The sequence below is a fragment of the Macaca mulatta genome, chromosome 5 (genome assembly GCF_049350105.2).
Source record: "Macaca mulatta isolate MMU2019108-1 chromosome 5, T2T-MMU8v2.0, whole genome shotgun sequence".
Lineage (NCBI taxonomy): Eukaryota > Metazoa > Chordata > Mammalia > Primates > Cercopithecidae > Macaca > Macaca mulatta.
Genome location: NC_133410.1, coordinates 121,608,373 through 121,631,927, shown reverse-complemented (window position 1 = coordinate 121,631,927; position 23,555 = coordinate 121,608,373). Strand labels below are relative to the sequence as shown.

The 23,555-nt window shown below is 38.5% G+C and overlaps 1 protein-coding gene across 30 annotated transcripts in view; it reads right to left on the bottom strand.

Annotated features, from left to right (window-relative positions):
• ALPK1 (alpha kinase 1) overlaps positions 1 to 23,555 on the bottom strand; it is a 136,763-nt gene that overhangs the window by 55,069 nt on the left and 58,139 nt on the right. For 13 of the 30 annotated variants that reach the window (XM_078002145.1, XM_078002156.1, XM_028848675.2 and 10 more), the window contains 2 exons: positions 8,239 to 8,459; positions 3,609 to 3,763 (listed from right to left, as the gene is read on the bottom strand). Coding sequence is in view for 24 of the 30 variants with exons in the window: in XM_028848675.2 (XP_028704508.2) it covers positions 3,609 to 3,763; positions 8,239 to 8,359 (276 nt within the window). In the remaining 6 variants the exon portion in view is untranslated. The remainder of the gene's footprint in view (positions 1 to 3,608; positions 3,764 to 8,238; positions 8,460 to 23,555) is intronic. The other 17 variants (XM_078002132.1, XM_078002141.1, XM_078002134.1 and 14 more) reach the window with 3 other exon arrangements.

Genomic DNA, 23,555 nt, shown 5'->3' with positions numbered 1-23,555 from the left:
AAATTCAGCCCAAGAGAATAACACTATAAATGACTCTTCATTTTACCAACTCATGAACTGTGGAAAACAGTTGTTTGTGACTGGCCTTTTTCTTAAGCATTCTGTGCTCAACTTCGATCTGTTAATTGTGGAATTAAAGACACAGTGTTTATTCTCTGAGTACAATGCTAATTTGAAAAACAGGGGGGAAGCATTTTATGGGAAGGATTCATTTCAAGGTAAAAAAAATCACAGAAAGTTTATATTCATGAATAAACTATAATAAGAGAGAAAACATGAAAAGACAAACTCAGTAATCTTTAACTATTTTTTATGTGAGAATGGAATTTCACAATTAATCAGTTATTAAAATATGACCAGCCAGCTCTGATAAACTCTAATATTGAAATTGACCTAATTGGGATACGGTGAAACAAAAACAAATCATGGAATTTATTCAAACTATTTTTAATAATCTAAGATATTAAAAATAGATTTTAGAAGCACCTGACTCACAGGGTGCTATGGTTCTCCGTATTTACAAAACAGACTGGTTTAGCAATTGTGCACTTGGGGTCTGGCACAATAGGAGAACATCCTAAAAGTCATTAGGAGGTGTGGTTGTTTAATTTATAGCTTGCTGGGCAAGCTAAAGAAAATGATGCTCAGAGTTCAAAAAGCTGTCAGATTAAATACATTAGAGACTAAAGAAGGCCTAATAGACAGTGCCCCTTAGAGCTGCCACTGAGTGACCTTGTGAGCTGGGCTCACACTTCTTAAATTCTCTATGCTTCTATTTCTCCAGTGGTGAAATTTGTGTAGTGTAGAGAGGCATAGTGGGAGGTATCGTAAGTGGGCTCTTAAAACAGTCTACCAACTATGAGCAGCTTCTCTCCCAACTCACATTAAACCCCCAATGCAGCGGGACTGACGTTTTTAAATGATGTTTAAAAACATCATTTTCAGTTTATAAGCTAATATCACTACCAGCTTTGAAGGCAGGGCTCAGGGATCTGGTGATTGCAGGATGGAATGAGGGGAGTAAAACCCCAGTTATAGTGATGTGCCACATCTCCAGCACTCAGCCTATGTTCAAAAGTCAGAGAAACCTGCTAAGCCCAAAGGTCAAAGCAGGAGTCACTCCCTCTTGCGAGGCCATTTTGCTCTCGCCTTCCTTGGAAGGTTTGTAAAGTTCTTTCATGCCACTAAGCTAATTCCACAAGCCATCTCCAAGCAAGTAAAGTGACCATCAGCTTTTGCAGGAGGGAGTCTGAACAACAGTTCCCAGAATTGATGAAAAAGAGATTTTTTTATTGGGTTGGTCTCCTACAGCCTTCTCACTGGATTCTCCTTACTCCTTACCTTGCCCCTCTCCACTATATCCTCGTTCACACTCTCTGCCTTTCCCCCTTGCTCGCCACTCTACTCTTCCCTGCCAGCAGTGGCTCTCAAACTTTAGCATCAGAATCATCTGGAGGGCTTGTCTAATGCTGATTGCTGGACTCTCACTCCCAGGGTGTTTGATTCAGTAAGGGTTTTTGATTTGAGCCCAAGAATTTGAATTTCTGACCAGTTTTCAGGTGATGCTAATCCATTGTCGGGAGGTCTCACATTCATAGCCACTGCTTTAGAGCTGCAGTGTCCAATAAAATGGCAGCCCTGACCACACGTGACTATTTACATAGAAATGAATAAAAAATAGCTAAAATAAAAATTCAGTTCTTTGGTCCCGTTCACCACAAATTTAAGTGCTTGAGAGTCATCTGTGGCAAGTGGCTACCATATTGAACAGCACAGTTGTAGAACATTTCCATCATCAATGCAGAAAGTGTTACTGGACGGCCTACAGCTTACTTCAGATACAATAAGCAAACCTCATGGCTTCTACCTATGTTTTCAAGCTCTTCACTTGGTGCTTCCTGATGGAGAATTGGAGCTGGATGAAGGAGAAGGCTGTAAGTCACAATTTCACCACTTACTGGTCTGTTCCCCTGGGCAAATTAATCTCTCTGCACCTTAATTTCCTTGTTCGTAAAAGAGGGATGATAATGGTAATACAGGAGATCCCCAACTTACAATGGTTCAACTTGTGATTTTGTTACTTTACGATGGTGTGAAAGCAATATACATTTAGTAGAACACAACCATTCTGTTTTTCACTTACAGCACAGTATTCACTAAATTACACAAAATATTCAATACCTTATTATAAAATAGGCTTTATATTAGACGATTTTTCCCAACTGTGCAGTAATGTAAGTGTTCTGAGCTTGCTTAAGGTAGGCTAAGCTAAGCTATGATGTTTAGTAGGTTAGGCTTAATAAATGCATGTTTAATGTATAATATGTTTGACTTATTATATTTCCAACTTATGATGGATTTATTGGGGGCAACTCCATCATAAGTCAAAGAGCATCTGAATCACTCTCAGGCTATCGAGAATCAAATGAGACGATGCATATGCAAACACTTTGTAAACTCTATAATGATAGTTAAGTTATAGTTATTATTTTATTCTACTTTTCCACTAATACTGACCACATCTATTTAAAACCCTTGGCTCACTATTGTGTTCTCCTTAAGTATTGACTTTCCTTTGCTTGCAATTCCCAGTCTGCTTAACCTGTTTTGTTTGTTTTTTCGGAGGATGAGAGAGGTGGGGTTTTACTGTTTCTATTAAGTCTCTAAAGATGCTCTTGTGTGTCTAGTGTGTCTACAAATCAGGGGATCTTTCTTAGATTTTTGCTTGAATGGGCAAAGACAATGTCTATATATTTATTTTGGGATGACTCAAAAATACAATCTTATGTAAACCGATAAAGTAAAAATTTTAGGATATTGTCATGCTTCTAATGCCTGATCTCCAGACAAATATATTTTTATTTGAGAAAATATAAACTAGCAAACTTTCTTCCTTGACAATCATCTGAGAGAATGTGGGTAAAAAGCAATGCCATCAAAGAGGAAAATGGTTCTCCCTGTGTCATCCCCAGAAGCACAGCCTGAATACCGAGCTGCAATCTGAGTTCCTGTGCTACTCCTCAGGCTCTCTCCTATCTGGCATAGAGGTACCAGTTCAATTAATTTCCAATAAATGAGTTCAAAAATAAGCATGTCAATGACTTTGACTTGATACTTCCTGAACAGCCTTAACCTTGAGGGTATAAGAAAGTCAACAGGACCCTAGGTGGGGCTCAGGGAAGGAATATGCCAGACTTCAATAGCTTAGACAGCAAGTCACACTGATGAAACAAGGGCGCATTTATTTTCTTAAGCTACCCAACTTTTAGAAAGTAGTATTTCAAAATTAAAATGCTGTGAGGAATGGCGAAATCAAATCTGCTTCTTTAGCCCACCAAGGATATGTAAATATTTCAAGATGACAGGGTTCATGTTAGACCCACTGACCACTCTTCACTTTTACTGGATTTGGCTTTTCAACACAAGATCTTATGGGCAAGCAATGCTTTTCAAACAGCTATTTCCCCCACATTAGTCAATCTGGCAGAGCTGACCATAAGGGTAGGGGGCTGTCTTGTGCTTCAAAGAAATTTAATCTATTAGACCACTTAGAGTCTAAATGCCTCACTTGGGGATATCAGAGGAACAGGTGGTGTGGCTCTTCCTACCAGTAACTGCTGCAACCTGGCGCCAATCACATCCTTCAGGTTTGTTTTGTCCTCTGGGCCCACGGCTTGTTTGTACTGCCACTTCTCAGGCACGAAGGGCCACTTCATTTCCTTTGCCTCCTGGATCAGGGTCCTTAACTCGCCGGGGAGTGAAGCTGAAAAGGTCAGAGTTCAGGTAAGGAAATTGCAGTCAAAGAAAAGGCTGTTGAGCTACCGATGTTATGATGAAGCACCTCAGTGGCAAAAAAAAAAAAAAAAAAAAAAAAAAGAGAGAGAGAGAGAAACCTTTTCCCTGCCTCTTGCTGGCTGGTCTAAGCTGTTGGTTCAGACTCAAAGAACAACAGTGGGGAGCTATCTGTCAGGGGTGGCCCTGGCCTACTTTGCCCTACAGGTAAATTGGGGTAGTCAGGCATTAAGAAAGGTTTTTAGCAGGAAGTAAAGCACTTTAGTGACTATCTCTGCATGAAGAGTCAGAGAAAGGAATGAAGGAAATATTATTTTCCCTGTAAAATGAGAAAGGGACTGAAATGGAATGGCATTTTGGGCTTGTGGCAGGTGGGTGATGCAGTGTTAATTTGTACAACCTCTTTTTGCTTCTCTAAGACTTCACTTTCTCATCCCTTCGATATGGATACATTTAAATACAGACAATAACTGCGAAAAACACAAATGAGATTTGAAATGGTATAAATTAATTGTGAAATGGCCCTGTTTCACATTAGTAGATATATTAAATATCTTAATGGGCACCAAATCTACTTACAGCGGTCCATAATCTCTGATACAAACTTCGGAAACCCAAGCAGCTTTGGCAACTGGAAATTTTTCTTAAGTTTGGCACCCGAAACAGACTTGAATTGACTAGAGGTTATTTATAGTCCTGGTTAACGACTCAGTGAGATTGCTCAAAAGTTTTGCTGCAAAATTTTTTGTGTTTGACTGCACTCCACCTGCTACTGAAGTATGAATGTAATATATGGTACATGCACCAGAAGACCCTTCTAACACTAGAAAAATTCTGAATTCTGAAGTACACATGTGATGCCAGGGTTCTGAAAAAAGGATTATGTATATATGACTTGTATATATGACTGCCATATAAATAAAGGACCTGTATATATGACTGCCAGCTATAAATCTCTAGGTACTTATCTTGCAAGCCTCTCATGCTCAATATCCAAACTGAACTCATCACCTTTTTCTAAATCTATTTTCCCTTATAAATCTCTAATTTAATGACTGGTACCACCATTAATTAAGTTCCCAAATCCGAAACCCAGAAGTCGGTCTAGACTTTGTGTTCTCTCTTCTTCCCCAAACCTAATTAGTTGTCAAATGCTATGGCTCCTAAAATCCATTTCCTCCTCTTCCTTGGCAGTAATTCTCGCCTGAATCTTGCTCCATCCAGTTCCTATTGCACATTGTTGATCCTCATTTTTCTAAACACAAGATGGACCAGTCCATTGCCCTGAATAAAAATCTTCAGTGGTTTGGCAAATCCTGTTCTGGCTGTTTGGACTGCCTTCCCTTGGTGCCTTGTGACCAAATTCAGGCCCATTGGCTTCAGCACTCAATGCAAACATTGCCACTTCTCAATCCACCATGACCTCACAGTGGAATTGAGTGCCCGCTCTGAGCACTTCCAAAACCCAAGGGAGCAGGCCCTTTCCAGCCGTCATCCCACTACTCTGTAACTGCTTCTGTCTCTCACTGGACTGCTATCTCCCTGAAGACAAGCATCATGTCTCATCATTTTTATAAGTCACACCATGATGGGTGAAAGACCAGTATGATTAAAAGACAAGGTTCATCTTCTAGCTGGCCCTTTGAAAATATTTTTATATCATCTGTAAAAAAAGGCATGGTTCATCTAATAGCTATGTGAAACATTTTAAATAGAGCAAAAGAGATATGACAGAAAGAACAACAGAAAAAAGGAGAGAGAAAATCTAACTTGGTCTGTGATCCCTTTTTATGAACCATTTAGCCACCAACTGGGCAAATGTAAGGAAGTTTTCTGGTGGGGAAGCACTGTTTGGCGTTGAGGGGATATCACATGGGCCATACCAGTGAATGATTCACACTGATTACCGAGGATGGCTTACAGGAATCACACTGAAATTATCAGCCCTTATCTCCATTGAGCAGTGCAGGACTACTGAGCATCTACTGTGTGATGCTCCCCCTTGAAAGCAGACCTACAGGATTAGGGACTTATGTGGCCACATTCTGACCCTCTTACAGCCACTGACATAATTTCAACTTCTGAAACTGTTTCCCATATAGTTGTAGAGAACATTTATTCAAGAGCATTTCTAAACAGTCACAGACAGGAGGACCCCTTAGTCCTGTTTACTTAGGACCGTCCTGTGTGGTCCTAGGGTCCTTATTAACAGTGCTCCTTTTCACTCTCAGAAGTGTCCCAGTTTAGCTAATAAATTATTTAAATTATTTGAACACTGAGTCAATATGAGCAGTCATATGACAACGGAATGTGATTTCTGGGTTCATAGAATTTTATCATACTTTGGACTGAATAGTGTTAATATTTTCAAATTTCTTCATGGTAATGGAAAAGTCTGTTCTTTACAACGAACTCATTTTTGCCTCTTCCACATCACCCTTTCCCCACACCTCACGTCAGAATGTCCTGTGGGGCACCCTGAAATAAAATATGCCTCTAAATTATGTTTTTAAAATGTATCTCTGGATTTCAGTTCCTTCTGCATCTCTGGGGAAGTTGCTGGGATGGTCACCCACGCTGACAAGGACGATTTCTGAGGGAAAATGATGGGGTCGAGAGGAGGAGGGAGAAGAAGAAAAACCTAGTGTTTGTGTTGCAGGGTCTGCTGGCTCGCCCCGCTGTCATAAGTGACCCTGTACTAATGCCTTTCTCTGGGAGCACATGCGGTGACGACATCGGTGTCGGTATGACCCGCCTGCTCGAGCCGCTCCGCAGCCACCTGCAGAGGGAAGGGATCCGGTGCAGACTGCACTCCATCCGCACGGTGGGCTCGGGTGGGAAGCGCAGCGCCGCCCTTGGGCTGGGCTGATGCTACAGCTGCCAGTGGCTCCGCTTAGGAGGCGTCCTTCCCGGTCGGTTTATTGGATTCAACCAGCGCCAGGCAGTTAGCCCCAGACCCAGCAGTGGCTTCCTCTGCCTCTCTGATCACTTACTTCCCCAAGCAGCTTACCTGAAGGGCCATGTCTAATTTAGTGATTTTACAGCCGTGATTTGCCTTATCTGGAACTAAACTGATTACTTCTCCTATTCTGTGGCACTCGGGAAGAAAAAGAAAAGAAAATGCTACTCAATTGGGAGCTCAGAGTCTTCACCAGAGAGAACACAAAGCTTAAAGGAATTTGGGCGGAGGAGACAAAGGATGTGGTGTAGTAAAAGGGAGAAAAAAACTTTAGTGGAAACAACAGCACACAACACACCGCCCCTGGGGAGAACTAGGGCCAGCCATAGAGCATATTATATAGGTGCCAAGTACCTGCCATTCCCTGACAAAGGCTGACATCTGTGAGAGTGATCTCAGGCTGACAGGCACAAGAAGCTACGAAGCAAAGTCACACACTGGTGTATCACAGAAACTGAGGCTGTGAAACGACTGGGTGTAGGGGATTTTTATCTTGAAAGGAGGACAAATGACAGGTTACAAATAATTAAGACTTCCATAGTCCCCTCGTAAAAATGTATGTGCCTAGGTACAAGAACTCAGGAGACAAGACTCTCCCAGAACCTTCTCCCATTACATAATGAGCAACAGCAAAAAACGAGGAGTGTGCATTTTATTTAGGAATCTTGTTTCTGTGAGGAATAGCAAAGTGCTAAAAATACTGAGAAAAATATTAACAGCATGTAAAAAGGACAGTACTTATGGAAGTGGAGGGAAATTTATTCAAATGCTAAAAAGAAATCTAAAAAAAAAATAAAAAGAAGAAGAAGGTTGCCCCTCAAAAATTGGTTAAAGAAGAAAAAAGAATTGCTTTAACTTTCTAGACTTTGTGATGGAAACTTCCCAAACAATGACTTATCTAATACTCTGAATGGCACAAACACTAAAATGAGCAAAAAGCCAAATTCTTAAACCCTGATAATGATGCAATCAGTTTTATCGAGATGAGAGAATTTATTTTACAAATGGCATGAGAATATATCATGAGGGATGTATTGGTGATCAAAAAAGTGAGGTTGGACTGGTGAGATGACATATTTATGGAAACCCTAGAAGTCTATGGAAACTGATGAGGCAAAAAATCCTAGTTTGAAAAAAAGTATGTGCCACCATTCAGAAATTGCTTCAATTTTTTAATAATTGAAATTTACGTGCACCAGCCAACTTGGATCCTTTGTTCTTCTTGAACTAAACTGTTTCTTGTAGCCTCATGTTTACTGAAGCCTAAAATTAGAACTGACAGCAATTCACTGCAACAAAGTAGGCTTCCTCCCCTGCCCGTCCGCCCGCAGCCCATGTCCCATTCATGCCCTAGAAATCCACTCATCTCTCGGTGGTCATCTGCCAAGAGAAGAAAAATAGGGCAGAGATGAGAACGTGTCGTTCAGGCAGGGGAGAGGAGAGTGAACCTGCTGGCTCACCCCTGGTGCCTCCCATCAGAACCTCACCTCTGCAGCGCTGGTCCTCGCTCTTGTCCTCTTCCGACACATCTGGCCCTTCCAACAAGAGCTGGTCCAGCACTTGCTTGCACTCTTGCAGTAGCGCGGCTACCGCTTTTTGATTATTCATGATGATTACGATGAATTGGGTGTCCCTGGGTCTAGGGTGATCAATTACCTAGGAGAAGACATTGATTCTCAATAAAGGAGCCTCTTGAAGGCCGAAGTACCTGGTGAACAAAAGAGAGGGAAAGATGATTAACTGAAGTATCATCAATTATCTGTAAGACTCAAGCAGGGAGGGATAATAGGGCAAATGCAGGAAAATACATGACAGCCCCCAAGGACTTCATTAGAGGAGTGTGTGAAATTACTTCAGGGCCTGGCTAGATGGGCAGCACCTCGAAAGCCTCAGAGTGCAGAAGCGAGAGGGGCCTGGTACAGACCCCAGTTATCTATCCACAGTGATGTCAGTGGAATCACATGGGCCAAATGAAATGAATATACTGCATGATTTATTTATCTTCTGCATACTTCACATCAGTGCCTCTGGAGCTCAGTGGCACCACACTCTCTGCTCTCTAAAAGTCCACAGGAAGCATCTGGCTAACAGTTTTAATATCAGGCACTAGTACACGGTAATAACCCACTGCTGATTTCCCCTGTGCGGTATTCTTCATAATATTTAGATGATATAATTTGGACCAAGATAGGCAATGACAAATGCCAAATTTAAAGCTCTTCACTGCCAAGAACATTACCAAGTAAAATAGAGGACTGATATCCCAGAAAACCCAATTTCCTAAATCTATCAAATGGATGGATCTGTCATATGGATCTACTTATATTGTCATTTAACCTATATACAGTTGAGAGATTTCTTATGTAAATATTAGTGTGATTAATGAGCTACTGCTGTCAAGGTAATTTCAAGAATGAAGTAACTTACTAACAGACAAAAACAATGCCTGAAAAATACATAGAAACACATTATTCAATTAACAAATGTTTTTGTCTATCTTTCTTTTGTTAAAGTATTATATTGTAAACAAAAGACAGGAAGTTATTCTCTCTTAGACATTGCCAGAATAGATATTGGAGCTGCTGTCAGGTTTAGACACTTCTGGAGGGCGTGTAGAATTTTATTACCAAAAGTAAGAGAGTCTGAAAGGGAAGAAAGTAACAGACATATGGATGGCTCTAGTTATTCTGTCTCTGAGCTTATGCATGCGATGAAGTAATCACCGAAAATATTAAAGCAGTGAATTATTGTGTTGGTGTTGGGATTAAATGTGCTCTACTAGTCAATGGTTTCTTAACTAACTTTAAGAAGTTGGCTTTGAATTTGAAATAGCAAGAAAGCCTTTTTCTCTCTCTGATTTTCTATTCTATGACTTAACAGGAGCAGAAAATGAAAGCTGAGCTAACTGTGTAATCTAAATTTTGTGTTTTTCATACTAACTTGGCAGGTATACTTCGTTATCTTGATATACTTTGTGTTTAAAGACACACACACACACACACACACACACACACACACTACACACATACGTTACAGAGCTAGAACTGCCGAAACAAAACTTGAGGTTATTACAGGCTTGTTTCTTTTAAAATCCTAATGTATTTGTCGATGAAGAACACAAGCAGAGTGCTCAAATACAAAATTTGTGTTACTTGAAAGGGCATTCACTTAAGTGAGATACTGAAGAATTAGTCACTAAGAGCAAGTCTAACCATTGGTGTCTCTGTGTCACTTTTTGGTAATTCTTGGAATGTTTCAAACTTTTTCATTATTATTATATCTGTTATGGTGATCTGTGATCAGTGATCTTTGATGTTACTATTGTAATTATTTTGGGGCTCCACAAACTGTCTGGGAGCCAGCAAAGTTAATCCGTGAATGTTGTGTGTCTTCTGACTGCTCCAGTGACCACTCATTGCTCCATCTCTTTCCCTCTCCTCAGGCCTCCCTATTCCCTGAGACACAGAAATATTTAAATTAGATCACTTAATAACCCTATGGCAGCCTCTATGTGTTCAAGTGAAAGGAAGAGTCACCCATCTCACACTTAAAATCAAAAGCTAGAAATGTTAAACTGAGAGAGAAAGGCACATTGAAAGTCAAGATAGGCCAAAAGATAGGCCTCTTGTGACAAATAGCCAAGTTGTGAATGCAAAAAAAAAAAATTTCATGAAGAAAAGGAAAAGTGCTGCTCCAGAGAACACATTAACAGGAATTCAGGAGAAACTGAGTCCAACCCTCATAGATAGCTTTGGGGTGTTCAAGACTTCAGTGATGGAAGTAGCTGCAGATGTGGTGGAAATAGCAAGAGAACTAGAATTAGCAAAGCCTAAGATATGACTAAATTGCTGCAATCTCATGATAAAACTTGAATGAATGGGACGTTGCTTCTTATATATGGGCAAAGAAGGTGGTTTCTTAAGATGAAATCTACTCCTGGAAAAGATGCTGTGAACATTGTTGAAATGGCAACAAGGCATGTAGAATACTACATAAACTTAGTTGGTAAAGCAGCAGCAGGATTTGAGAGGATGGAGTGCAATTTTGAAAGGAGTTCTACCATGGGTGAATGCTATCAGACAGCATCACATGCTACAGAAAAATCTTTAGGAAAAGGAAGACTGAATCCATGTAGCAAACTTCATTGTTGTCTTAATTTAAGAAATTGCCACAGTCACTCCAGCCTTCAGCAACCGTCACACTGATCAGTCAGCAGCCATCAGCATCGAGGCAAAACCCTCTACCAGCAGAATGATTAGGACTTGCTGAAGGCTCAGATAATCATTAGCATTTTTTAGCAATAAAATATTTCTTAATTAAGTTGGGTACTTTTTTAGACATAATATGACTGTACACTTACTAGACTATAGTACAGTATAAACATAACTTTCATTAATATTATGCACTGGGAAACAAAAACATTCATGTAACTCATTTTTTTTTTAATTTAAAGATTTTTTTAAGAAATGGGTCTCACTATGTTGTCCAAGTCAGACTCAAACTCCTAGGCTCAAGTGATACTCCCACCTCAGCCTCCCAAGTAGGATTACAGGTACACACCACTGTACCTGGCTTTGTGTGACTCACTTTATTGTGATACTTGCTTCTGTGTAGAGGGTTGGAACTAAATTCACAATATCTTCGAGGTGTACTTGTACAAGTTTAATCTCTTTTCTGTTTAGGATACTTCAAAAAAGTATTTCTGCATGGATTGGGTGCTGAACTAAAAGGTTTCCAATGTCTCTTTTAACTCAAATGTCTATAAGTCACAATGTTTTATGCCACAAGCTGGCTATTGGCCTGCCTACTTAGGAAAAGAACTAAGCAGTAAAGGCTGCTCAGAATTTTATCCTCATACTGCTATTGCAAAGAGTACAGGAGCATATGTTCATTCCTTCTGAGTACTGCAGTGAGCTAATAAAAGAGCTAATTAGTGGACTACAGTGAACAAGAGGCCCTGAAGCAATGATATCCCATTCCCATCATTCCTTAAGAGAGGGAGATATTGGCTAAAATGGGAGGGTAGCATTGAGATTAAAATATACATTTGGTGGTTTAGAAGGCTAAGAACAAATTTTGCTTGGAGTGAGCTGCAGGTAAGTCAGAGACTCATTTTTCTTCAAGTCCAAAATTAAAGCAAGAAGGGCGTTCTCTTTCCCAGCATTCTTTTGTAGAACTTCATCTAGAACGAGAGGTGTAACAAAGAAATAGGAAGAGCTAACTGCATTATAATATAATTTTAGTAGCACATCATGCTTTTGTCTAAAGGCTTATGTTTTCTTAGTGCTGTACCATTCCCTTAAGGTAGAAAGTAGTCTTTTGTTGAACTCATAGAAGCAGAGAGTAGGGTGGTGGTTACCAGAGACTGTGGGATGGGGAAATTAGGGAGATGCTGGTCAAAGGATACAGAATTTCAGTTAGACAGGAGGAAAAAGTTCAAGAGATCTATGGGATGTCATGGTGATGATAGTTAAAAACAATATATTATATAAGAGAGTAGATTTTAAGTGTTCTCACCACAAATAATGGTATATGAGATAATGTTAATTAGTTTGATTTAACCATTCTACAATGTATGGCCATAAATGTATATAAGTTAATCTGTCAATTAAAATAAAATTAAAAAAGAAAGTAGGCCAGGCGCGGTGGCTCATGCCTGTAATCACAGCACTTTGGGAGGCCGAGGCGGGCAGATCACAAGGTCAGGAGCTAGATACCATCCTGGCTACGGTGCAACCCAGTCTCTACTAAAAATACAAAAAATTAGCCAGCTGTGGTGGCTTGCACCTGTAGTCCCAGCTACTTGGGAGGCTGAGGCAGGAGAATGGCATGAACCTGGGAGATGCAGCTTGCAGTGAGCCAAGATCATGCCACTGCACTCCAGTCTGGGTGACAGAGCAAAACTCTGTCTCAAAAAAAAAGAAAAAAAAAAGAAAGTCATCTTCTTTACATTGACAAATTAAAGTAAATTTTAATTCCTCTGTTTCTGTAAATGACTTAAGTGGAAACAGCATATAGTAATGAAAAGAGGACCTAGAAATAGGAAACTAATGCTTACAAGAGTGTTCAACAGATATTTATTGATTAATTCCACTTTATACTCTGTCATTAACTATTAGTAAGACTTCTGGATCCACTTTTGAGATTGACTTTTCTCATCTGTATTTTTGAGGGAGTTGGTTGGAACAATTGCTAAGCTGCTTCTAGCTCATAAATTACATACTCAGCAGCAGTCTAAATAGACTATGTTGTTTATTGCCAAAGAATATTTAATATTTGTTTATTAAGAAATTCCCTAGCTCTTTTGAGAACCCTTACATATCGTTTTTATGTATGTATATTTTTGTGTGGTTAGAAATATTGGCTTGAATTTTAGAAGTTGATTACTAAATTACTTATTTGATTTGGTTTCTTCACTTGCAACACCAATTCCTGATGTACAAGATCATAAATCTCTTCCTTTTGTCTAAGTGATGTGAAAGAGAGATAGGGCATGCAGTTGTATGAAGGCAAACAACAGGACTTGACCTAGTCACTTAAGTAAAGCTAGGGCAGATCAAGGGAGGCTTCTTTGAGAATGTGATGCCTGAATTAAGCTTTGAAAGAGTGATAGGGCTTAATGAAGTTAAAATGATGGGGAATGTAGAAGGAACTAGAGAGGGAATGAAAGATGGACAGGTTGGCTAAACTAGAGATAAAAGGAGAAAGTTGATATGAGGTGAGACTGGAGAGGTAAATAGGGGCTGTGCGGGCCTATGTGTGCCTGGTAAAAAATTGTACCTTTACCCTAAGAGTGCTAGGAAACTCTTAGGGTAGCAGGAGGAACCTGGCCAGATTTGCGTTTGGAAAAAATCCCTGTTTTAGCTGTAGTGTGTAATTTGGGGTGGGGGTTTGCAGGGAGGTAACTGCAGGCAGATCAGTTAGGTATTATTGCAAAAATTCATGTGAAAAGTATCAGGACTTTAGAGCAGAGCGATAGTATTACAGATGTAGAAAACTGGACAAAATTGAGAGCTGTTTGGGGAATAAATGCAATATTGGCATTGGATAGATATGAATGTTATTAAGAATGAGTACCAGTTTCTCCTTCATCACAGCCCAAAACTGAATGGACAGTGTTACCATGTTTTGAGACAAGGAGCGTAGAAGAGATCTTCTAGGAAAAGACATAAATACATCTATTCTGTATTTCTACCTATAAAGATAAGTTAGATAAATCATATCATCCACATAAAAAAATCATATTTTAGCCAAGACAACATTTCTAAAAAGGAAGAAGAGATTTCCAAGGTAATTCATGTTTAGTACTTGCAATTCCCCAGAAATGTACTGAAGATATTCTTTACACTTTTTGAAAGTCGCAGCATTTTCCCTTTTCTCTGTAGAATTCAGAGGAGACAATAGGAAGAAAATACTGTAACATGAGAAACGCTTTGGAATCCAACCATCTGTCCAGACTTGTATGGTTCATTGTTAGGCATAACAGAGGCTGGAGCCTAGGAACTTTCCTTCAGGCAACAGTCCTGCTGGAAATTTTGGTCAACTTCATTTATAAAGGAATCATTTTCAATCTCAACACATACCAGTTTTTCCTCCCCTGAACTGTGGCATTCTGTGAGCTGTATATTGTTTTTACATTTAAATAATGGGAGTTTCCCAATATGTTTGGTAATCAATGAATTACTTTTTCTCTTTTAATATCCCTCCCCTGTACTTTTTTTTCTTAAAAATCAAATAGAAAGGGTCCAGGAAACGCAATCAGACATACAAACATACTTTTGGAATAAATACCCAACAAAGTTAGAATGATACACCTTAAGGCACATGTGCACACTCACAGCTAAGTGGTCATGTGTTTATACATTCTGTGTGTGATATTGATATATAAATTCTTCAGTTCTATTGGTAACTTAGAATTTAGTTGAGTGGCTGAGTTATGGGATAATTGACAAATGAGCTATTATAAAAAGTAACCAAACCAGTGGATTATTCAAAGCCCCATCTCTTTTAGCATCTGTGTTTGAATCTTTTTCACTGGACAATTAGTACCCCATTAGGGAATATGTCGAGGAAAATGACTTAAAAGATATTCCGTTGTCTACTGGTTGCCACTGCTATTATAACCCACTAGCCAACTAGTCAGAATCCCCAAGCTAGAAGATGTGGAGAAGAGTAAAGAAATATTAGCGATGATTTTTACTGTCAAGGAATTTACAATATAATTAGAAGGATAAGATGCAAATATATTAAAAAGTAAACTAGATAAATATACAGGGTATATAATACACAATTGTACTCTGCAAGCTCAATTTAAATTAACTGTGTTGGAATTTAATTAATCCTTGGTTACATTCATAAGCAAGCCCACAGAGCTTATTTAATTCATATGTACATGAAAAATTATTCTAAAACAACTTTTGTTTTCTTTTCTTTATGAGATCGAGTCTCGCTCTGTCACCCAGGCTGGAGTGGAGTGGTGTGATCTGGGCTCCCTGCAACCCTCTGCCTCCTGGGTTCAAGCGATTCTTGTGCCTCAGCCTCTGAGTAGCTGGGATTAGAGGCATGTACCACCACACCCAGCTAATCTAAAACGACTTTTTAATTTACACTAATTTCTCATATTGCTTCTATGAGAAAAGGTATTCTGGTCTCTAATGTACAACAAGAATACATTTCTCTAATCAGGGACCAAGAAATGACAATCTAGCCATTCTCACCATTTTACTCTTCTCTGAGCACCGACAGACATAAACTCTCACCATATTGCCTCTTGCACTGATTGGCAGTAGAAGTGGGGAAACAAATGGAGAAAGAGACAGCTGACTGGAGAGTAAGGCAAGTGTGGGAATCAGAGAGATATTATTGGGTAATAGGCATTTGTCAGCATTTTAAAACTGCATTAAAAGCGAAAAGAAGGCAACTTCTAAGTCACCAAAAACATAAAAAAGTAGACTTCTATTTCTAGCAGTGAGCAAGACTATCTAACACTCCCACTAAAAACAATTTAAAATGCTGCAAAAACATTTTAAATCTCGAAAATATATCAATAAAATGGCAAGAGAGGAAGCAGTACTAAGAAAACAAAAAACGAGTAAAAGCTGGAACCTAAAAAGTTAACTGCAATAGAGAAGCTAGCCATTGCCTTGATTGTATTTGCCAAACTGTGAACTTAAAACTGGTTTTCTCTGTCTTGTAAGGTAAGAGGGGAGAAAATGAAACCAAAGGCCTTAACTGAGGTAGGAATTTAAGTGAAGACTGCACACCCCCTGCATAAAACTGAGATTCTAAAAGGTTGCGCCTTCAGTGTAAGAGTGAACTAAAAAATAAATCCTCATCCTCTCCCCTCACCTCCCAGGAAAATTGTCTGCGGCAAAACATGCTGCTTCATGGAGGGGAATAAAAATATTTCCCTTGAGAATTTGAAGCCACAAAGTCCATAAAACCTCTAGCTAATGATTAATTTAAAATAAATTATTTAAAATGATTAGGTTAGTAGTGTTCCCAGTCAACTGGTGTGACTAAATATAATCCTTTCTTAAAAAAATTAACCTCAATCCAAGCTTCAAAGAATTCCCACCTATAAAATACTAAGACGCATGAGCTCCTGATCAAATCTCACAAAATACATAAGGCAAAAAGAAATCATGAATGAAAGCAGAAACAACAGATACTAAAATCAGACCCACAAAGACTTTACATAATGGAGTTAACAGATATAGACTATAAAATGTATGTTTAATATGTTTAAGGAACTGAATTAATGTATTGAAAATATTAATAAACAGCACAAGCTATGGAGAAGGCATAAGCAGATTGACTAAGAATAATAATTTCTAGAAATAAAAATATAATAATAAAAATTTCAAATTCAATGAATGCATAGATTCAATAAAAATATTTGCTCTAGGTTGGGATCAGTGGCTCATGCCTGTAATCCCAGTACTTTGGGAGGTAGAGGTGGGTGGATCACTTGAGGTCAGGAATTCAAGAGCAGCCTGGCCAACATGGCAAGACCCTGTCTCTACTACAAATACAAAAATTAACCAGGCGTGGTGGTGCATGTGGTGGTGCAATGAATTATAGGTGGCCAACTACTCGGGAGGCTGAGACAGGAGAATCACTTGAACCTAGGAGCTGGAGGTTGGAGTGAGCCAAGATCATGCCATTGCACTCCAGCCTGGGCAACAGAGTGAGACTCTGTCTCCAAGAGAAAAAAAATAATTAGCTCTAGCTGAAGATACAATTTTTGAACTGGAAAATAAATCAGAATATGTCACTTAGAATTCAACAGAAAAAAGACAGAAAAATAGAATATATGAAGAGAGGCTAAAAAACAGGAAATAATTGGTAGAAAAGGTTTAACATAAGTCTAATCAGAGTCTTAGATGGGAAGAAGAGGGAGCAGCAGTAGAACCAATTGGAGAGATAATTATGATTGCAAATTTTTCAAACAGGAGACCATTCTCCACAGGAGAATGGTTCTGGGACCCTCGTCAGGTACCACTTTCAAAGAATGTTCAAGTCTCTTATATAAAATGGTGTAGTAGTTACACATTCTCCCCTATATTTTAAATCACCTCTAGATTACTTAAAACACCTAATGTAAGTAGTTGTTATGCTGTATTTTAAACTTGTATTATTTTTTGATTTTTAAAATTTTTTTAACATTAAAAAACCTTTTATTATAATTATGTGTAAGACAGAAACTAGTAAAAAATACAGATGAAAAGGAAAACTGAAATTCTCCTTGATCCCAACACTAGAAATAACCAGTTAATATTCTGATGTACAGTCTATTGTTCTTTTTTATATGCATAAACATGTTTTTCAAATTACAGTTGGGATCAACAGTATATACACTGTTTCATAATCTACTTTTTATTTACTTATTTATTTTATTTAAATAGGTTTTTGGGGAATAGGATTGTGTTTGGCTACATGAATAAGTTCTTTAGTGGTGATTTCTGAGATTTAGGTGTACCCCATCACCAGAGCAGTGTACACTGTACCCAATGTGTAGTCTTTCATTCCTCACCCACCTCCCACCCTTTCCCCTGAGTCCTCAAAGTCCATTGTATCATTCTTATGCCTTTGTGTCTCCATAACTTAGCATCCACTTATTAGTGAGAATATACGATGTTTGGTTTTCCATTCCTGAGTTACTTCACTTAGAATAATGGTCTTCAATTACATCTGGATTGCTGCAAATGCCATTATTTCATTTCTTTTTATGGCTGAATATTAGTCCATGGTGTATATATATCACAATTTCTTTATCCACTCATTGATTGATGGGCATTTGGACTGGTGCCATATTTTTGCATTTGTGAACTGTGCTGCTATAAACATGCATGTGCAAGTATCTTTTTCATATAATGACTTCTTTTTCTCTGGGTAGATACCCAGGAGTGGGATTGCTGGATCAAATGGTAGTTCTACTTTTAGTTCTTTAAGGGATCCACACACAATTTTCCATAGTAGTTGTACTAGTTTACATTCCACCAGCAGTGTAAAAATATTCCCTTTCCACTACATCCACGCCAACATTTTTTGATTATGTCCATTCTTGCAGGAGTAAGGCAGTATCACATAATGACTAAGATTTGCATTTTCCTGATCATTAATGATGTTAAGCATTTTTTTCATATGTTTGTTGGCCATTTGTATATCTTTTTTTGAAAACTGTCTATTCATGTCCTTAGTACACTTTTTGATGGAATTGTTTGTTTTTTTTCTTGCTGATTTATTTGTAGATTCTGGAAATTAGTCCTTTGTTGGATGTATAGATTGAGAAGATTTTCAAGGTTGTCTTTTTACTCTGCTGATTGTTACTTTTGCTGTGCAGAAGATTTTTAGTTTAATTAATCTCATTTTTTTAATCTTTGTTTTTGTTGCATTTGATTTTCTTGGGTTCTTGGTCAAGAAGTCTTTGCCTAAGCCAAGATCTAGAAAGATTTTTCCAATGTTATCTTCTAGGATTTTTATGATTTCAGGTCTTAGATTTAAGTATTTAATCCATCTTGAGTTGATTTTTGTATATATAAAGATGAGGATCTAGTTTTATTCTTCTACATGTGACTTGCCAATTATCCCAGCACCATTTGTTGAATAGGGCGTCCTTTCCCCACTATATGTTTTTGTTTACTTTGTTGAAGATCAGTTGACTGTAAGTATTTGGCTTTATTTCTAGGTTCTCTATTCTTTTCCATTGGTCTATATGCCTATTTTTATACCAGTACCATGCTGTTTTGGTGACTATGGCCTTTTAGTATAGTTTGAAATCAGGTAATGTGATGTTTCCAGATTTGTTCTTTTTGCTTAGTCTTGCTTTGACTATGCAGGCTATTTTTGGTTCCATATGAATTTTAGGGTTGTTTTTTCTAATTCTGTGAAGAATTATGGCAGTATTTTGATGGGCGTTGCATTGAATTTATAGACAGCTTTTGGCAGTATGGTCATTTTCACAATACTGATTCTACCAGTCCATGAGCACAGGATGTTTCCATCTGTTTGTGTTGTCTGTGATTTCTTTCAGGAGTGTTTTGTAGTTTTCTTTGTAGAGGTCTTTCATCTCCTTGGTTAAGTATATTCCTAAGTGTTGTATTTCTTTTGAATCTATTGTAAAAGGGGTTGGGTTCTCGATTTGAATGTCAGCTTGGTCACTATTGGTATGTAGCAGGGCTACTGATTTGTGTACATTAATATTGTACCCTGAAACTGCTGAATTTATTACCAGTTCTAGAAGCTTTTTGGATGAGTCTTTAGGGTTTTCTATAATAGTTATACAATCATGTCATCAGCAAAGAGTGACAGTTTGATTTCCTCATTACCAACTTGGATGCCCTTTATTTCTTTCTCTTGGCTGATTGCTCTGGCTAGGACTTCCAGCACCATGTCGAATAGGAGTGGTGAAAGTGGGCATACTTGTCTTGTTCCAGCTCTCAGGGGGAAATGCTTTCAACTTTTCCACATTCAGTGTAATGTTGGCTGTCAGTTTGTCATAGACGACTTTTATTACCTTAAGGTACGGACTTTCTATACTGATTTTGCTGAGGGTTTTAATCATAAAGTGATACTGGATTTTGTTAAATGCTTTTACTGCGTCTATTGAGATGATCAAGTGATTTTTGTTTTTAGTTCTGTTTATGTGGTGTATCACATTCATTGACTTGTGTATGTTAAACCATCCATGCATCCCTGGTATGAAACCCACTTGATCATGGTGGATTATCTTTTTGGTATGCTGTTGGGTTCTGTTAGCTAGCATTTTGTTGAGGATTTTTGCATCTATGTTCACCAGGGAAATTGGTCTGTAGTTTTCTTTTTTGTGTGATATATTTTCCTGGTTTTGGTATTAGGGCAATAGTGGCTTCATAGCATGATTTAAGGAAGATTCCCCCTTTCTCTGTCTTTTGGAATAGTGTTAATAGGACTGGTACCAATTATTTGCATGTCTGATAGAATTCAGCTGTGAACCCATCTAGTCTTGGACTTTTATTGCTTGGGGTAATTAACCATTTCAATCTCACTGCTTGTTATTGGTCTGTTCGGAGTTTCTATTTCTTCCTGATTTAATGTAGGACAGTTGTATATTTCCAGGAAATTATCCATCTCCTCTAGGTTTTCTAGTTTATGCATGTAAAGGCATTGAATGATCTTTTGTATTTCTGTGGTATCAGTTGTAATATCTTTCATTTCTTTTCTAATTGAGCTTATTTGGATCTTCTCTCTTCTTTTCTTGGTTAATCTCACTAATGGTCTACCAGTTTTATTTATCTTTTCAAAGAACCAGCATTTTGTTTTTGTTTTTTTTTTGTATATAAATATACATATTTAATTTAATTTAGTTCTGCTCTGATCTTGGTTATTTCTTTTCTAATGCTTAGTTTGTGTTTGCTGTGTTCTTGTTTCTCTAGTTCCTTGAGGTGTGACCTTAGATTGTCTATTTGTGCTCTTTCAGACTTTTTAGTGTAGACATTTAATGCTATGAACTTTCCTCTTGGCACCGCCTTTTCGGTATCCCAGAGGTTTTGATAGGTTGTGTCACAATTATCACTCAGTTCAAAAAATTGTTTAATTTCCATCTTGATTTTACTCTTGACCCAACAATCATTCAGGAGCAGGTTATTTCACTTCCATGTATTTGCTTGGTTTTGATGGTTCCTTTTGGAGTTGATTCCAATTTTATTCCACTGCAGCCTGAGAGAGTACCGGATATAATTTTGATTTTCTTAAATTTGTTGAGACTTGTTTTGTGGCCTATCATATAGTCTATCTTGGAGAAAGTTCCATGCAATGATGAATAGAATGTATATTCTGGGGTTGTTGGGTAGAACAATAACAATGTTCTGTAAATATCTGTGAAGTCCATTTATTGTATAGTTTAAATCCATTGTTGCCTTGTTGACTTTCTGTCTTGATGACCTGTCTAGTGCTGTCAGTGGAGTACTGAAGTCCCCCACTATTACTGTGTTGCTGTCTCTCTCATTTCTTAGGTCTAGTAGTAATTGTTTGATAAATGTGGGAGCTCTAGTGTGAGATGCATATATATTTAGGATTGTGATATTTTCCTGTTGGACTAGTTCTTTTATCATTATACAATATTCCTCTTTTTCTTTTTTAAATGCTGTTGTTTTAAAGTTTGTTTTGTCTAATACAAGAATAGCTATTCCTGCTCACTTTTGGTGTCCATTTGCATGGAATATCTTTTTCTGCCCCTTTACCTTAAGTTTATGTGAGTCCTTATGTGGTTGGTGAGTTATTATCCATTCTGCTATTCTGTATCTTTTAAGTGGAGCATTCAGGCTATTTACATTCATCATTAGTATTGAGATGTAAGGTACTATTCTATTCATCATGCTGTTTGTTACCTGAATATCTTACTGTTTTTCCATTATGTTATGGTTTTATACGTCCTGTGAGATTTATTATTTAAGGAGATCCTATTTTGGTGTATTTCAATCATTTGTTTCAAGATTTAGAGCTCCTTTTAGCAGTTCTTGCAGTGCTGGCTTGGTAGTGGCAAATTCTCTCAGCATTTGTTTGTCTGAAAAAGACTGTATCTTTCTTTCATGTATGAAGCTTAATTTCACTGGATACAAAATTTTGTCTGCAATGGTTTTGTTTAAGGAGGCTAAAGATAGGACTCTAATCCCTTCTAGCTTGTAGGGTTTCTGCTGAGAAATCTGCTGTCAATCTGATAAGTTTTCCCTAAAAGATTACCTGATGCTTTTGCCTCAGCTCTTAAGATTCTTTCCTTCATCTTGGCTTCAGATAACCTGATGACTATGTGCCTAGGTGATGATCTTTTTGCAATAAATTTGCCAGGTGTTCCAGGTGTTTCAGCTTCTTGTATTTGAATATCTAGATCTCTAGCAAGACCAGGGAATTTTCCTTGATTATTCCCTTAAATATGTTTTCCAAACTTTTAGATTTCTCTTCTTCCTTGGGAACACCAATTATTTGTAGGTTTAGTCCTTTAACATAATCCCAGACTTCTTGGAGGCTCTGTTCATTTTTTTTTTTTTTTAATTCTTTTTTCTTTGTCTGTCAGATTGGTTTAATTTGAAAGCCTTGTCTTTAAGCTCTGAAGTTCTTTCTTCTACTAGTTTGATTCTGTTGCTGAGACTTTCCAGTGTATTTTACATTTTTCTAAGTGTGTCCTTGATTTCCAGAAGTTGTGGTTGTTTTTTATTTATGCTATTTCACTGGAGATTTTTCCATTAATATCTTGTATCTTTTTTTTGATTTCCTTAAGTTGGACTTCACCTTTCTCTGGTGTCTCCTTGATTGGCTTACTAATCAACCTTCTGAATTCTTTTTCTGGCAATTCAGAGATTTTGTCTTGGTTTGGATTCATTGCTGGTGAGCTAGTGTGATCTTTTGGGGGCGATAAAAAACCTCATTTTGTAATATTACCAGAATTGCTTGTCTGGTTCCTTCTCATTTGGTTAGACTACGTCAGAGGGAAGATCTAGGACTCAGATCTGCTGTTCAGGTTCTTTTGTCCCACGGGTGCTCCCTTGATATGAGGCTCTCCCCCTTCCCCTAGGAATGGGGCTTCCTGAGAGCCAGACTGCAGTGATTGTTATTGCTCTTCTTGATTTAGCCACCCAGCAGAGCTACTGGGCTCCAGGTTGGTACTGGGGAGTGTCTTCAAGGAGTCCTGTGATGTGATCCATCTTCAGGCTTCTCAGCCATGGATACCAGCACCTACTCCAGAGGTAGCAGCGGAATGAAGACTAGTAAGGGTCCTTGCTTGTGTTTTTGTTTAGTATACTGGTTTTGTGTACGTTGGCCTCCAGCCAGGAGGTAGCACTTTCAAGAGTGCATCAGCTGTGGTTGTACAGGGAGGATACAAGCTTACCCTAGAGTCAGGCAGTGGGTGGAGTCATAGAGCTCCCAAGAGAGTATGTCCTTTGTCCTCCCTACCAGGGAAAGTAGTAAAAGGCCATCAGATGGGGGCAGGGTTAGGCGTGTCTAAGCTCAGACTCGTCTTGGCCGGGGCTTGCTGCAGCTGCTGTAGGGGATGGGGGTCTGGTTCCCAGGCCAATGGAGTTATGCTCCCAGGGGGATTAATTCTGTCTCTGCTGCATTACACACACAGGTTGCCAGAGAAGTTGGGGGATGCCAGCAGCCACAGGCCTCACCCAGCTTCCAGGCAGCCTACAGCCCTAAAGGCCAGTCTCATTCCCACTGTGCCCCTCCCCCAACAGCACCAGGTTTATTTCCAGGCAGCCAGTGAGCAGGGCTGAGAACTTGTCACAGGTAACAAGCCTCCCAGCTAAGAAAGCAAGCTGACTCA